Here is a 14,668-nt window from a genome sequence, read left to right on the forward strand (position 1 = left end):
CCGGCCCATCCTTGACCCTGTCCGTGCGTGCCCCCCCCCCCCCCCCGCCACGACCCCGCACAGACAACGACGAGTGCCGGCTTGACGTGGAGATGCTGTGCGGCACGGGCACCAGCTGCTTCAACACCTTCGGCAGCTTCTACTGCCGCTGCGCCGCGGGCTACCTCTCGTCCAGCGGCAAGCGTGACTTCGAGCCCAACGACGGAACGACGTGCGCAGGCGAGGCTCGCGCCCTACCACCGTCGTCATCCACGCGGTTCGAGCCAGGCGACCACCCTGGCTAATCTCTTCCTCCCTTAGTTTCAGTTCCCTTCCCCGAGCCATTGGTGGAACATTCGCAATCCACGTTCCACGCCGCCACCACACGGCCAAGCGGTCAGCGCGCATTGCAGTGTTGCAGCGGTTCGACACCAGCGACCACCCTGGTTATTCTATTTTTTTCCTTCCTTTGGTTTTAGTTCCCTTCCCTGAGCCGTTGGTGGAACAATCCACTTTTGCGGAGAGTCAATTTCTCTTACGGGTCTCTCACTGTCGTCAGGATCGAGAGTGAACCCACGACCTCCTGTATACCAGGCGAGGTAGTTCACATCTCCTAGCCACCGTGGCCCATCCACACCGCCCGCGCCACGTCGCTGATCCGATGCTGTGCAATGCTGCTGTGCGCCCCGCAGATGTGGACGAGTGCGCTGGGGGAATCACGGCGTGCGGAGCCGGAGCCTCGTGCGAGAACCGGCCAGGGGCCTTTGCGTGCCGCTGCCTGGACGGATACGTGGCCACCAACGGCACGGAGCCCTTCCAGCCCGGGCGGGACGGAACGTTCTGCGTCCGCGTGGCTACGTTGCAGCCTCCAACCACAAGGCCTCCATCGACAAGGCCTCCAACCATGAGGCCTCCAACCACAAGGCCTCCAACCATGAGGCCTCCAACCACAAGGCCTCCAACCACAAGGCCTCCAACCACAAGGCCTCCATCAACAATGCCTCCATCAACAATGCCTCCATCAACAATGCCTCCAACCACAATGCCTCAAACCACAAGGCCTCAAACCACAAGGCCTCCATCAACAAGGCCTCAAACCACAAGGCCTCCAACAATGAGGCCTCCAACCACAAGGCCTCCAACCACAAGGCCTCCAACCACAATGCCTCAAACCACAAGGCCTCCATCAACAAGGCCTCAAACCACGAGGCCTCCAACCACGAGGCCTCCAACAACCAGACCATCAATCTTCCCGCCACGACCCGCCACACAAGCGACCACCAAGCCTTCCTTGAGTCCGACAGACAAAGAGGCGGCGATAGTGGACGCGTCACTCACAGGTGCCCTTAGGCCGTCGTGAATTCGTCCCCGAACCCAAACGTTGTTTGCTGCATTTGGTACAATAACTCAAATGGCATCACACGCGGCAGTGTCCGATGTGAAATACAGTAGCGGCGGGGACGGCATCGCCTTCCTTTGCGACGATAGACCTGCGCCGTCAGAATGGTGCGAATACCAAATGTATTAAATTATTATTGTTATGACAAATTTGCCATAAGGTGCTCCAGCAAATGTGTTTTTTTGGCTGGTCATCAAAGACGGGCGGACGTGATGCTGGCCCCCTTGCGTGTCGCCGTGCCGGTCTTCATAGGTGCTGCTCGGTAACAGCACTTGCCCCAACAGCCTGTTAAACACTATATGGGGGATCTTTGTCTTGTGTGTGTGCCTCTATACCGCCCCTCCGCTGCGTAGACCTGGACTGCAACGCGCCCCCCGAGCTGAACGGGACGCGCGTGAAGCAAGTGGGCAAGGGACCTGGTGCCATCGCTCACTACAGATGCATCGATGAACCGGAGGCGCAGGCCGGCCAGTGGAGCCTCGTGTGCAGCACAAATGGGACCTGGCAAGGACAGCAGTTCTTGTGCTCAGGTACACCCAGGGAATAATTCACGTCTTGTGCACAGGTACACCCAGGGAATAATTCACGTCATGTGCACAGGTACACCCAGGGAATAATTCACGTCATGTGCACAGGTACACCCAGGGAATAATTCACGTCTTGTGCTCAGGTACACCCAGGGAATAATTCACGCCATGTGCACAGGTACACCCAGGGAATAATTCACGTCATGTGCACAGGTACACCCAGGGAATTCACATCTTGTGCTCAGGTACACCCAGGGAATAATTCACGTCTTGTGCACAGGTACACCCAGGGAATAATTCACGACATGTGCACAGGTACACCCAGGGAATAATTCACGACATGTGCACAGGTACACCCAGGGAATTCACATCTTGTGCTCAGGTACACCCAGGGAATAATTCACATCATGTGAACAGGTACACCCAGGGAATAATTCACGTCTTGTGCACAGGTACACCCAGGGAATAATTCACGTCATGTGCACAGGTACACCCAGGGAATTCACATCTTGTGCTCAGGTACACTCAGGGAATAATTCACGTCTTGTGCACAGGTACACCCAGGGAATAATTCACGACATGTGCACAGGTACACCCAGGGAATAATTCACGTCATGTGCACAGGTACACCCAGGGAATAATTCACGACATGTGCACAGGTACACCCAGGGAATAATTCACGACATGTGCACAGGTACACCCAGGGAATAATTCACGTCTTGTGCTCAGGTACACCCAGGGAATAATTCACATCATGTGCACAGGTACACCCAGGGAATAATTCACGTCTTGTGCTCAGGTACACCCAGGGAATAATTCACATCTTGTGCTCAGGTACACCCAGGGAATAATTCACATCATGTGCACAGGTACACCCAGGGAATAATTCACGTCATGTGCACAGGTACACCAGGGAATAATTCACATCATGTGCTCAGGTACACCCAGGGAATAATTCACGTCTTGTGCTCAGGTACACCCAGGGAATAATTCACGTCTTGTGCTCAGGTACACCCAGGGAATAATTCACGTCTTGTGCTCAGGTACACCCAGGGAATAATTCACGTCTTGTGCTCAGGTACACCCAGGGAATAATTCACGTCTTGTGCTCAGGTACACCCAGGGAATAATTCACGACATGTGCACAGGTACACCCAGGGAATAATTCACGTCTTGTGCTCAGGTACACCCAGGGAATAATTCACGTCTTGTGCTCAGGTACACCCAGGGAATAATTCACGTCATGTGCACAGGTACACCCAGGGAATAATTCACGTCTTGTGCTCAGGTACACCCAGGGAATAATTCACGTCTTGTGCTCAGGCACACCCAGGGAATAATTCACGTCATGTGCACAGGTACACCCAGGGAATAATTCACATCATGTGCACAGGTACACCCAGGGAATAATTCACGTCATGTGCACAGGTACACCCAGGGAATAATTCACATCATGTGCTCAGGTACACCCAGGGAATAATTCACATCATGTGCACAGGTACACCCAGGGAATAATGCACGTCATGTGCACAGGTACACCCAGGGAATAATTCACATCATGTGCACAGGTACACCCAGGGAATAATTCACGTCATGTGCACAGGTACACCCAGGGAATAATTCACGTCATGTGCACAGGTACACCCAGGGAATAATTCACATCATGTGCACAGGTACACTCAGGGAATAATTCACGTCATGTGCACAGGTACACCCAGGGAATTCACGTCATGTGCACAGGTACACCCAGGGAATAATTCACGTCATGTGCACAGGTACACCCAGGGAATAATTCACATCATGTGCTCAGGTACACCCAGGGAATAATTCACGCCATGTGCACAGGCACACCCAGGGAATTCACATCATGTGCTCAGGTACACCCAGGGAATAATTCACGTCATGTGCACAGGTACACCCAGGGAATTCACATCATGTGCTCAGGTACACCCAGGGAATAATTCACGTCATGTGCACAGGTACACCCAGGGAATAATTCACGTCATGTGCACAGGTACACCCAGGGAATAATTCACGTCATGTGCACAGGTACACCCAGGGAATTCACATCTTGTGCTCAGGTACACCCAGGGAATAATTCACGTCATGTGCACAGGTACACCAAGGGAATTAACATCATGTGCTCAGGTACACCAAGGGAATAATTCACGACATGTGCACAGGTACACCCAGGGAATTCACATCATGTGCTCAGATACACCCAGGGAATAATTCACGACATGTGCACAGGTACACCCAGGGAATTCACATCATGTGCTCAGGTACACCCAGGGAATAATTCACGCCATGTGCACAGGTACACCCAGGGAATAATTCACGACATGTGCACAGGTACACCCAGGGAATAATTCACGTCATGTGCACAGGTACACCCAGGGAATAATTCACATCATGTGCACAGGTACACCCAGGGAATAATTCACGTCTTGTGCTCAGGTACACCCAGGGAATAATTCACGCCATGTGCACAGGTACACCCAAGGAATAATTCACGACATGTGCACAGGTACACCCAGGGAATAATTCACGTCATGTGCACAGGTACACCCAGGGAATAATTCACGTCTTGTGCTCAGGTACACCCAGGGAATAATTCACGTCTTGTGCTCAGGTACACCCAGGGAATAATTCACGTCATGTGCACAGGTACACCCAGGGAATAATTCACGTCTTGTGCTCAGGTACACCCAGGGAATAATTCACGTCTTGTGCTCAGGCACACCCAGGGAATAATTCACGTCATGTGCACAGGTACACCCAGGGAATAATTCACATCATGTGCACAGGTACACCCAGGGAATAATTCACGTCATGTGCACAGGTACACCCAGGGAATTATTCACATCATGTGCTCAGGTACACCCAGGGAATAATTCACATCATGTGCACAGGTACACCCAGGGAATAATTCACGTCATGTGCACAGGTACACCCAGGGAATAATTCACATCATGTGCACAGGTACACCCAGGGAATAATTCACGTCATGTGCACAGGTACACCCAGGGAATAATTCACGTCATGTGCACAGGTACACCCAGGGAATAATTCACATCATGTGCACAGGTACACCCAGGGAATAATTCACGTCATGTGCACAGGTACACCCAGGGAATTCACGTCATGTGCACAGGTACACCCAGGGAATTATTCACGTCATGTGCACAAGTACACCCAGGGAATAATTCACATCATGTGCTCAGGTACACCCAGGGAATAATTCACGCCATGTGCACAGGGCACACCCAGGGAATTCACATCATGTGCTCAGGTACACCCAGGGAATAATTCACGTCATGTGCACAGGTACACCCAGGGAATTCACATCATGTGCACAGGTACACCCAGGGAATAATTCACGACATGTGCACAGGTACACCCAGGGAATTCACATCATGTGCTCAGGTACACCCAGGGAATAATTCACGCCATGTGCACAGGCACACCCAGGGAATTCACGTCATGTGCACAGGTACACCCAGGGAATTCACATCATGTGCTCAGGTACACCCAGGGAATAATTCACGCCATGTGCACAGGCACACCCAGGGAATTCACGTCATGTGCACAGGTACACCCAGGGAATAATTCACGTCATGTGCACAGGTACACCCAGGGAATAATTCACGTCATGTGCACAGGTACACCCAGGGAATTCACGCCATGTGCTCAGGTACACCCAGGGAATAATTCACGCCATGTGCACAGGTACACCCAGGGAATAATTCACGTCATGTGCACAGGTACACCCAGGGAATAATTCACGTCATGTGCACAGGTACACCCAGGGAATAATTCACGTCATGTGCACAGGTACACCCAGGGAATTCACGCCATGTGCTCAGGTACACCCAGGGAATAATTCACGCCATGTGCACAGGTACACCCAGGGAATAATTCACGTCATGTGCACAGGTACACCCAGGGAATAATTCAAGTCTCGCTCATTACCTCGCTACTGATCTCGCCAAGGAGCATGAACCATCACGTGAACTCCGGTCATCCTCACAGCAGCAGTGGCTTTTCGGTAACCATCGAACAAAGGCGGTGGTCACCGCATCATCGCGCTGCGCTGTCAGATGCGCTTCTGCGGCCGTCTGGAACGCTCTTCCTTCTGATATTAGGAAGCCACTGGAGCTGTGCTCTTTTAAATTATCATCGAGATTGAAAACTAATTTGTTGCGAACTGCTTTTGTGTTTAGTTTGTTGTCCTCCCCCCGCACCTCCGATTAGCACGATTGGCTACGTACGCTGCGAAAGAAGTTCAACACACTCACGTACATACTCCCCATGCCCCAAGTAACACTTCTAAGTTGGCTTGGAGTAGGCAAAGTCCGCGAGGGCACAAGGTACGCGTCCTATCCAGAATCTTTCTGGGTTATTCTGAACTTCTGTTCCCACAAAACCTACAAGGACTAAAACCGATATCGTGACAAAATCAGGCGAAGGTGGATGTGGCCCGCCAAATAATTCTCCGGAGCGGTGATCGTCCTGTTGCAACATCTCGTGTGCATAGGTAGGAGTGGCAGCGGTGTGGCGTACATATACATGCCTATAGATATGCATACGTACATATAGGTACGTATACGTATCTATATGTATGTATACGTGGGAACAACAAGAGCCACCATCCACCGATGAGTGGTTCCGACGTCATCACAGCACCTGTGCCAGGCTAGGTGCACTTTGAGGCCACGTGAAGTGTCGAAGGCTTGCTGCTGACAGGAGGTCACAGGCCAGACCCGGGTGCCATGGGTTGACTGAGAGTTCCACCACACACAGTCAGAGGTGCCTGGTAATAGACTGATGGGGCTTTTAGGTACTTGAGGGGGTGGCATGGCCACCACCATCACTGGGACCCCTTTGTCTCGTCACTGCTGACGATTACACACGCCACGCCAGTTGCTCATTTGAGGCCGAGTTGACCTAGGAGAGGGCCAAAACCAGTTTAGAAACCACTCGCCGCTGATTTTCAGCCACGACTGGGAATCGAACTCGGGTCGCCGGGTTGATGGTACAGCGCACTGACCGCTGCACCACTGCCTTCCAGGCGGACAGGCAGACGCACAATCCGTATTGACATTGGACAAGTAAAGTTGGGTGGGGGGGGCACGTGGTACCAGAGCGGCCCCAGAGTTGGTGTCACGGGCACCGCTGCAGCACCACACGAGGTGGCGGTGGAGCGGCCCTGGCACGGCTGTCAACCCACACGGCCCTGGCACGGCTGTCAACCCACACGGCCCTGGCACGGCTGTCAACCCACACGGCCCTGGCACGGCTGTCAACCCACACGGCTCACCCCGTGTTCTTGCACAGGGAAATTGAGTTTTCAGGTCCATACGGCGTGCAGCCGTTTCAATACGGGCACAGAGATATTTATTTGTCCATTTGTTTGTGTTTCTCCCTCGTGATGGGACTTTGTATGATGAAGGTAGAGATGTATAAGGGGCACGGGGTGACCAACAAGGTCTGAATTGGTCTGTAGTAAGGTAGGGGGCACTGATAAGGGGTTGGCAGCTGTGACCTTGCGAAGGGGTGGAGGAGCGGCGGCACAAGCGGTGAGCGCACGCCGTGCGATGAACGATGTCTAAAATTGATTTGAAGCTTTCGTGACTGCAGGAATCCATCCTCTTTGGATGTCTAAAATTCCCTCACACCGGCGGTGAGCGAAGTTTCGACCCTTCCTTTTGACCAGTCACGTGACCGACGCGACGGCGCCGTAGCCAGCAAGCCTCGTGCCCCAGCGGTGGATTGACAGCAGAGGGCTGTGAATCAACATTTTTTGTGGAACCATCGCAGATGCAGCCATCGGGAGTGGGTGGTGGGCAGGGGAATGGAAGCCGGCTTGGCCTCACGTGTCGGGGGGGGGGCGACGCTCTTCCCACAGGTGCGCGGAAATCACCGAGCGGCGCCAAAGTGGCCGGCGTCTTGGCGCTCGTCGTTGCCGCTGCTGCGTCGGCCGTAGCCGGGCTCGTGTTCCTCAAGAAAAGGTGAGGGATCGCCTCCACCGCACACGCGCGAGGGAGTCTGTGCTGAAGCTAAACTAACTCGACTGCACTCTGGGAATTTGAAATGCGAATTGAAATCCCGTCACGGCGATGGAAAGACTGGAATATAATTAGTGGAAATTTTTTATATCAACGTTCCCGACTTCCAATAAACCTGATCATTTGTGGATTTTAACTAAACTAAAACTTTTTTTTACTTTACCAAGGAAGGCACCACTGGGCTGCATAGCTCTTGTTGTTCAGAGGCGACCTGACCCACAAATGACAGTTCAACAAAGTGGCTTATCATCATCATCGTCGCGTGGAAATGTACAGCAGCCAAATACTCTAAACGCCGCGTGACGTTGATTCTAAACGTTGAGGGAAAAACCGGAGAAAATTCCATGCGACCACGGGGAGAACATGCAAACTCCGAATATACAGCAGCAGGCGTCACGGTCGGGATCGAACCCACAACCTCGTGTATACCAGGCGAGGTAGTTAACATCTCACCGCCTGTGGCGCCCTGTATCATGGGGGCGGTGACGGTGGCCGAGAGGGCCGAGAGGGCCTGGTGGGAGCGCGTCCACCACCTGTTGCAGGAGCTCGCGGTTCTAATCCTGCAGGCCGCCATGGGTTAATACCGCGGCCGTGTCCGGCGTGAACCCTGACTGCGCTACGCCGTGCCGTGCGTTAAAAGACCCCTGATGGCATTCTAAACGAGTAGGCCCCAAACGCGCTCCGCTGTCGCGGTTCAGGTTTTTGTCAAAATTTGAAAAATGACGCCAAAAGTTCCCTGGATGCGATGACGCGGAGCAGCGACGTCGCCCCCCTACTGGGAAACTCCCGCACACCGCGTGTCTGTGAAACGCAGCGCCGTCGTGACAGCCTTGCGCTACACGAATGGCAAGAAACACCAACTCCACTGAATTTCTATTAGTTAGGAGGCTGTGCGCGCGCGTGCGTATTCGCGTGATGCCGTGCGTCTGTGCGCGTGTGCGTGTGTGTGCGTGTGTGCGCGTGTGCATAATGGGGAGCGGTGGCGTAGTAGTCAGTGCACTGTGCCTCCAACTCGCAGACTCAAGTTCGATTCCCGATCACAGCCAAGATCGGTGATGATTATCTTAACTGGTCCTGGGCCTCCCCTAGGTCGACTCAGCCTGAAATGAGTACCTGGTGCCGTGCCCAAACATCAACAATGGGGAGACAAAGGCTCGCTAACAGCACTTGCCCCGACAGTCTGTTACAGGCTATACGGGGGATCTTTCCCTCTGGTGCCAGAGTTTCACTGGCAGTGCAGATTCATTTGTGACGGGCTGTGGAGTGGTGACTAATGCCCTGCACTATGAATCCGACCCCAGAGTCATGGCTAACATCAGTACGAAGATCGGTACTAGAAAGACAAAGGTGTCCAGGTGTGATTTCGGCCAAGTCTTTCACACCCGTCTCCATGGGTGCTCGCTAACAGCACTTGCCCCTACGGCGTACGAGGAAGGGGATATCCGTGACGTTCTATTTGCGTGCGTTGCACCTGTGCCGACGGTGCCAATGTGTATAACTTGCGTACAATGTGTTGTGCTCAACAGTTATGCGCACAAGTGTGCACGCGTGCATGCTGCATGTGACATCCCGTGGCATGCGTAAGACAAACACCGAAACACTTCACGGGAACACTAAAGCGTCGTGTTTCTTCTCGCGGAGGGAACTTCGCGGCGCCTCAGTCCGGCTCTTTGAGCACCGGCATGCCCAGCGAATCCGTACCGCATGAACGGAGGCAACGATGTCCATCACGGACAGCCCACGCCGAGTGCTCTCACAGCACAAAGCTTGCACAGCAGCAGCAGCTCGGACGCTGACGCGGGTTAATGAACCCAGCCTGTCTGTACGTAGCGACTAACCCGGCTTTAACTCGGACCATCGAAGAGGGTCCAACTAACCTCGACTAACTGGGCGGGCGACGACTGAGCTCAACGAGAAACTTCGTTTTGACAAAAGCCGACGGACGAATGACCGTGGGGGCTGCCTCGATAACGCGACGCTGGGATGTATCGCACGCACGCGCGTGCGTTGAACTTCTTTCGCGCCGTACGTAGCCGACCGTGCTAATCGGAGGTGCCGTGCCGTCCGTTCGCCAATTAATCCTCGTGCCGTGATAGGCGCAGCGCGAACTTTTTTTCGCCGGTCAAATTTTCCCGACTCGTCGTCGATTATTTTGGGCTCGGCCTTTGCCGTCCAGTTACCCTTCACCGCTCGACGCGCGAGCCAAATGAACGTCCCGGCGACGTCGTTGTCCCGACGCTGAGTTTGACGCAGGTTTGGAACCGTCGCTCGATTCGCGCTCTCCATTTGGTCGTGAGAAATTTCTTCTTCGACTTCACCGGCGAGCCGAAATCGTCAACCGATCGGCGGCGTTGTGAAACGCTCGCACACCTGACGCGCATCATCAGGCTGGTTTTAGTTTCGCCCAGGCGAGAACTCGGGAGACGGGGGGCGGATCTCAAGACGGGGAGGAGGAGGGTTCGATTGTCTGGTTGTGTTGGGCGGCGGATGCCCTCGATGGCACGTGTCTTGGGCTGGGCCGTTGCGTGGCCAAACCCAAAATATTAATCAGGAATCGTCATTAAATACTTAACTTTTTAACCGTAATTAAAAAAAGAGTACGCCAATTAAACATCTAATAAGTATCCATTGAATGAGCGCTTTGTTTCCTGGATACATTTACGGCGCGGTGGTTGCACGACGTTTTCTGACGGCACGCGCGTTACGAAGCTGCAATTATTAAAATACTCACGGCGGGGTTATTTGGGGGTAAACTCCAGTCGGAGAACTCTCAACCGTAAATCAGGGGACAAAAAACAAGACGATAAGTGATATTCCCTGACGGAGTTAAGGGAAACAGACGTAGCGACGACTCTCACGTCCAGAAATGTCTCGGCCGCCGCCGGCCCGATCTCGACAAAAACCGACATCGTGGCAACCCCCAACGCTCAGCTTGACCACAACAACCCAGCCGCACTTCCGACACTGACCCAACACCATCGCCAAACTAAACCCACCCAGCTAAACTCATCGAATAACCCGGACTAAACCCACCCCCCGCCAACTAACACCGGCCACGAGCGATCCTGCTCACCGCTCCGCACCTATTGTGTGTGCCCGTGCGTGCCCGTGCGTGCCCGTGCGAGCCAGGAGATGTCCTGAAGGCAACAGGTACGACGTAGAGTCGTCGCGAAAGCTCGCTTTCCCCAGCGGCACCGCCGCCGCCGTCGCCGCCGCCTCGTCGAGCCGGGTCTGGAAAGCGCCGTCGTTGCATGGGTAGGGCAGCACCCCGCAGCACCCCCAACCCCAGACCCCGTGGCTCCCTCCACTCTGACCCATGACCTGGGCCATCGCTAAGCGGCGCGGGCACCACGTGAGCGCGCGTCGGGGTGCCATGTGCGGCGTGCTCGCGGAAACCGACGTCGTCACACCGAGCGGGGACACTTAACGATGCTTGGCAGTGGCTGCTCGTGTGAATGTTGTCCTCGTGTGTGTAATTAATGTCCAGCGTTATGGGACGCTATTCGCGTGAATGGTGAATGAGACTACACATTGTTTTTTTTTATTATTATGCTGCTGTTGCTGTTGCTGCGTTGGCAGTGGTACACGAATGACAAAAACAACGGGGCACAAATCGTCAACACCGCCGTGGCCTCGAAGGGAAAGACAAACAATAGGGGGCACGACAGGAAGCGGGCCTTCCTCATGGCACGTACAGCAGCCCTCGCGATGCAGAAGGGTCATTTCTTTCCTTTTAAGGCCACGCAGCCATTTATTGACGGGTGCGTTGAGATTTTTTTTTGCATATATAGAAGTTCGTTCAGGGTCATTATAGAGAGACACAATAGCCAGTGTTCATATCGCGACGGTTTATCGGTTTATCGACTTCTCGAAAAGTATTTGAATCTGGCCGGATGTAAGATTACGATGTGGAAAATAACAATTAGGAGTCAACACGGCCCAACTTTCCTCTGCCACCAATACATTGAGCGGCACTTTGTGGGCAGGCAAACGTGGCTTGTTCCACGAGTCAACCTGCCCCTGCCACGGGAATGTGGAGTGTCCACCCTTGGCTCCGGGCTCAGCAATGGAGATGAGCTCGTATGAGCAGAAAGGCTCCCCCATGTCTCTATCTTGGGATGTGAGACGCGACAAAGCCACCGAACAAAGACGCTCACCTACAAAGCGGCGCTTTCAGATGCGCTTCTGCGGCCGTCTGGAACGCTCTTCCTTCCGATATTAGGACGCCACTGGAGCTACGCACTTTTAAATCATCATATAAATTGACAAATTCTTTAGAACTGCTCTACGTGCTAAGTTTGTTGTCCTTTTCCCGCACCTCCGATTAGCGCGGTTGGCTACGTACGGTGCGAAGTAAGTTCAACGTGCATGCATACACAATGGCCAGCGAGCATGCACGTGCCGCACCATTGTGTCCGTAATGTCCACTTCACAGCAGCCGGCTTACTTTGGTAATCACACCGCCGTCGTCATCTTCAGCCATGACCTCTCCACTGCTGGATGAAGGCCTTCTCAAGCTGCCGCTAATCCGATGAAATCGCTCCGTCTCCACTGCGGAGGTCTCCGTGCTGCTTGCGTTTCACGCTGGTGGCGTGTTTCGTTCGCAGCAGACCTGACGCGGTGTTGTTGTAAAGAGTTCACCGTGCGTGCGTGCGCGCGCGATCGGCGCACTCGTGACGGACTCGACTCACAGGAGTCCAATAATTCTACGGTGTTGGCGTGGGAAACAAATCCGGGGCTCGGCACGCTAAAAATACCCCATCGCTTCGCCATCTCACTCGTGCACCCCTGGGGAGTCTGCACGTTGCAGCTTTGCGTGGTGCCAGTGTTCACGCCGGCATTTGTAACAATTAAAAAAAACGTTACGGACAACTGGATTCACAAACAACAACAAAAAACAATTGTCCCGATTGTAGTTAAGGTCACGTGGGTTGACGTGGCAACAAACAAACCCACCGACGATGCATCTAAGTGGAGCTCTGGGCAGGTCCAAGACGCTGCGATGAGACGTGCAGCCTCATGCTCTGTAAAGGGGCAGTGCTAACAACAACAAAACACGAAGGCACCTCGAAGAAGCCATCGCATAATTATTCTAATAAAGTGCAATCTAAATTTACAGAGCGCCTTCACTCAAGGCGCTTGGCACGGTTCACAAAAACGGTGACACGGAGCGGAGCGGTGCCGTTGGCAGGGGGCGACCTACGGCGGACCGGGGAACGAGTGGCAGCAGCGATAGGGGGGCGCTTAGGGGGTCACGAAAGGGCTCCGGGGGAGGGATGGGGAGGGGTGGAGGGGCGAGGGGAGGGAATACAATGGACGGTAGAGAAGAGGTGAGGCTTCAAGAGAGGAACGGAGGGAGGTTAAGGAGGGGGACTGGTGGGGCGAGTGCTGTTTGTGAGTAGCACCAACTGAGGGGGTGGGTGGCCAGCACGACGCCCGGCCACCTTCTGTCTCCCTAGTGGCGATGTTTGACACGCGAGGTACTCGTTTGATGCTGAGGGCACCACGGTTGCGAGGTGTTAACCACCTTGCCTAGTATGCAGGAAGTTGTGGATTCGATCCCGACCTAGACACCGGCATATGTGGAGTTTGCGTGTTCTCCCCCGTGGTCAGCGTGGATTTTTCTCCGGCTCCTCCGGTTTCTTCCCTCCGCGTTGAGAATCAACGTCACGCGTTTACAATATTCGGCCGCTATGAATTCCCGCACGAGCCATCATTTCGTGACAGCCAGGCCGCTATCGGAGCCACGCAGCCCAGCGGAGCCCTTACCTGGCGAGGGCGGAAACACCTCGCCAGGTAACCCCTCGCCACCGTGACGGGCGGGATGGACCGCTGTGCGCTGCCACCGCTGTGACGCCGCTGTTGTGTGGTGCCGCGCGATCCCGCAGGAAACTCAAGAAGCAAGTGCAGTCCACGGAGCTGTGACGGCTCGAGACCTCTGCGTTCCCAAGAATCGCGTTGGTGATCTCTTCCCGACAGCTGCATCCCCCACCCCCCGGACCCTCCCCCCCCCCCCCACTCCTGCCCCCCCCCCCCCCCAAAAAAAAAATTCCTTTTCAGATTTTCCTTCTGCCGCATCAAACAAAAAAAGAGACGCATGCAAAAGTGAGCCCCCGCTAACTACGGCACACTGGACAGGGATTCATCGTCCGGCAGCAACGCTTTGCAAAGATGTTTATATTATTAAAAGTTTACGAGTGGAGTACAGCGCGCGTGGTGGTGGTGGGGTAAAGTGTGGGTACCGACTCCCACCTCTTCCGCGCCGTGCGGCCTGGCGAGCGTGGAAGAGTCACACAAAATGACCGCTCCAGATTAGCCGGGCCTTTTCGCCAGCAGCGCATCGTCACAGTTCCTCGTGGTCTCATCCCATAGATAAAACAAAAATAATTCACTGATATTGGCCAAACTATCGCAATGCTGAACAATACTGCTGCACGTGGCAAGCTTTCGCGACTAATAATATCCATAATAGAGGTTTTTTTGGGGGTTAGATCACGTAAATATAAAATATACAACTCTGGCTGTCGCCTGATGATGCTGGCTGATGTTGTTGTTGTTGTTGAAATTACCGGCGAAACGTCACGGCACTCGAAACGTAAACGTCGTCGTGGGTTTACTCTCCAACACACCGCTGTGCTGGAGTAGTCTCCATTTGCCACGTTTTGTTTACGTGGCAAACCTTGTCAATTGGCTGT

General features: G+C 53.8%; 1 protein-coding gene across 3 annotated transcripts in view; it reads left to right on the top strand.

Moving 5' to 3' along the window:
• Positions 1–13,983, top strand: part of LOC133350872 (salivary glue protein Sgs-3-like) — a 28,777-nt gene extending 14,794 nt beyond the window's left edge. Inside the window, exons 3-8 of one of the 3 annotated variants that reach the window (XM_061565694.1) lie at positions 64–219; positions 672–1,319; positions 1,732–1,908; positions 7,814–7,916; positions 11,103–11,228; positions 13,862–13,968. In XM_061565694.1, coding sequence (XP_061421678.1) covers positions 64–219; positions 672–1,319; positions 1,732–1,908; positions 7,814–7,916; positions 11,103–11,228; positions 13,862–13,898 — 1,247 coding nt within the window. In that variant the 3' untranslated portion in view covers positions 13,899–13,968. Of the gene's footprint in view, positions 1–63; positions 220–671; positions 1,320–1,731; positions 1,909–7,813; positions 7,917–9,499; positions 11,229–13,861 lie in introns of those variants that run through there. The other 2 variants (XM_061565712.1, XM_061565703.1) reach the window with 2 other exon arrangements.
• Positions 13,984–14,668: the final 685 nt, after the last annotated feature.

This window comes from Lethenteron reissneri, chromosome 4 (genome assembly GCF_015708825.2).
Source record: "Lethenteron reissneri isolate LAM-NWPU_2019-01 chromosome 4, ASM1570882v1, whole genome shotgun sequence".
Lineage (NCBI taxonomy): Eukaryota > Metazoa > Chordata > Hyperoartia > Petromyzontiformes > Petromyzontidae > Lethenteron > Lethenteron reissneri.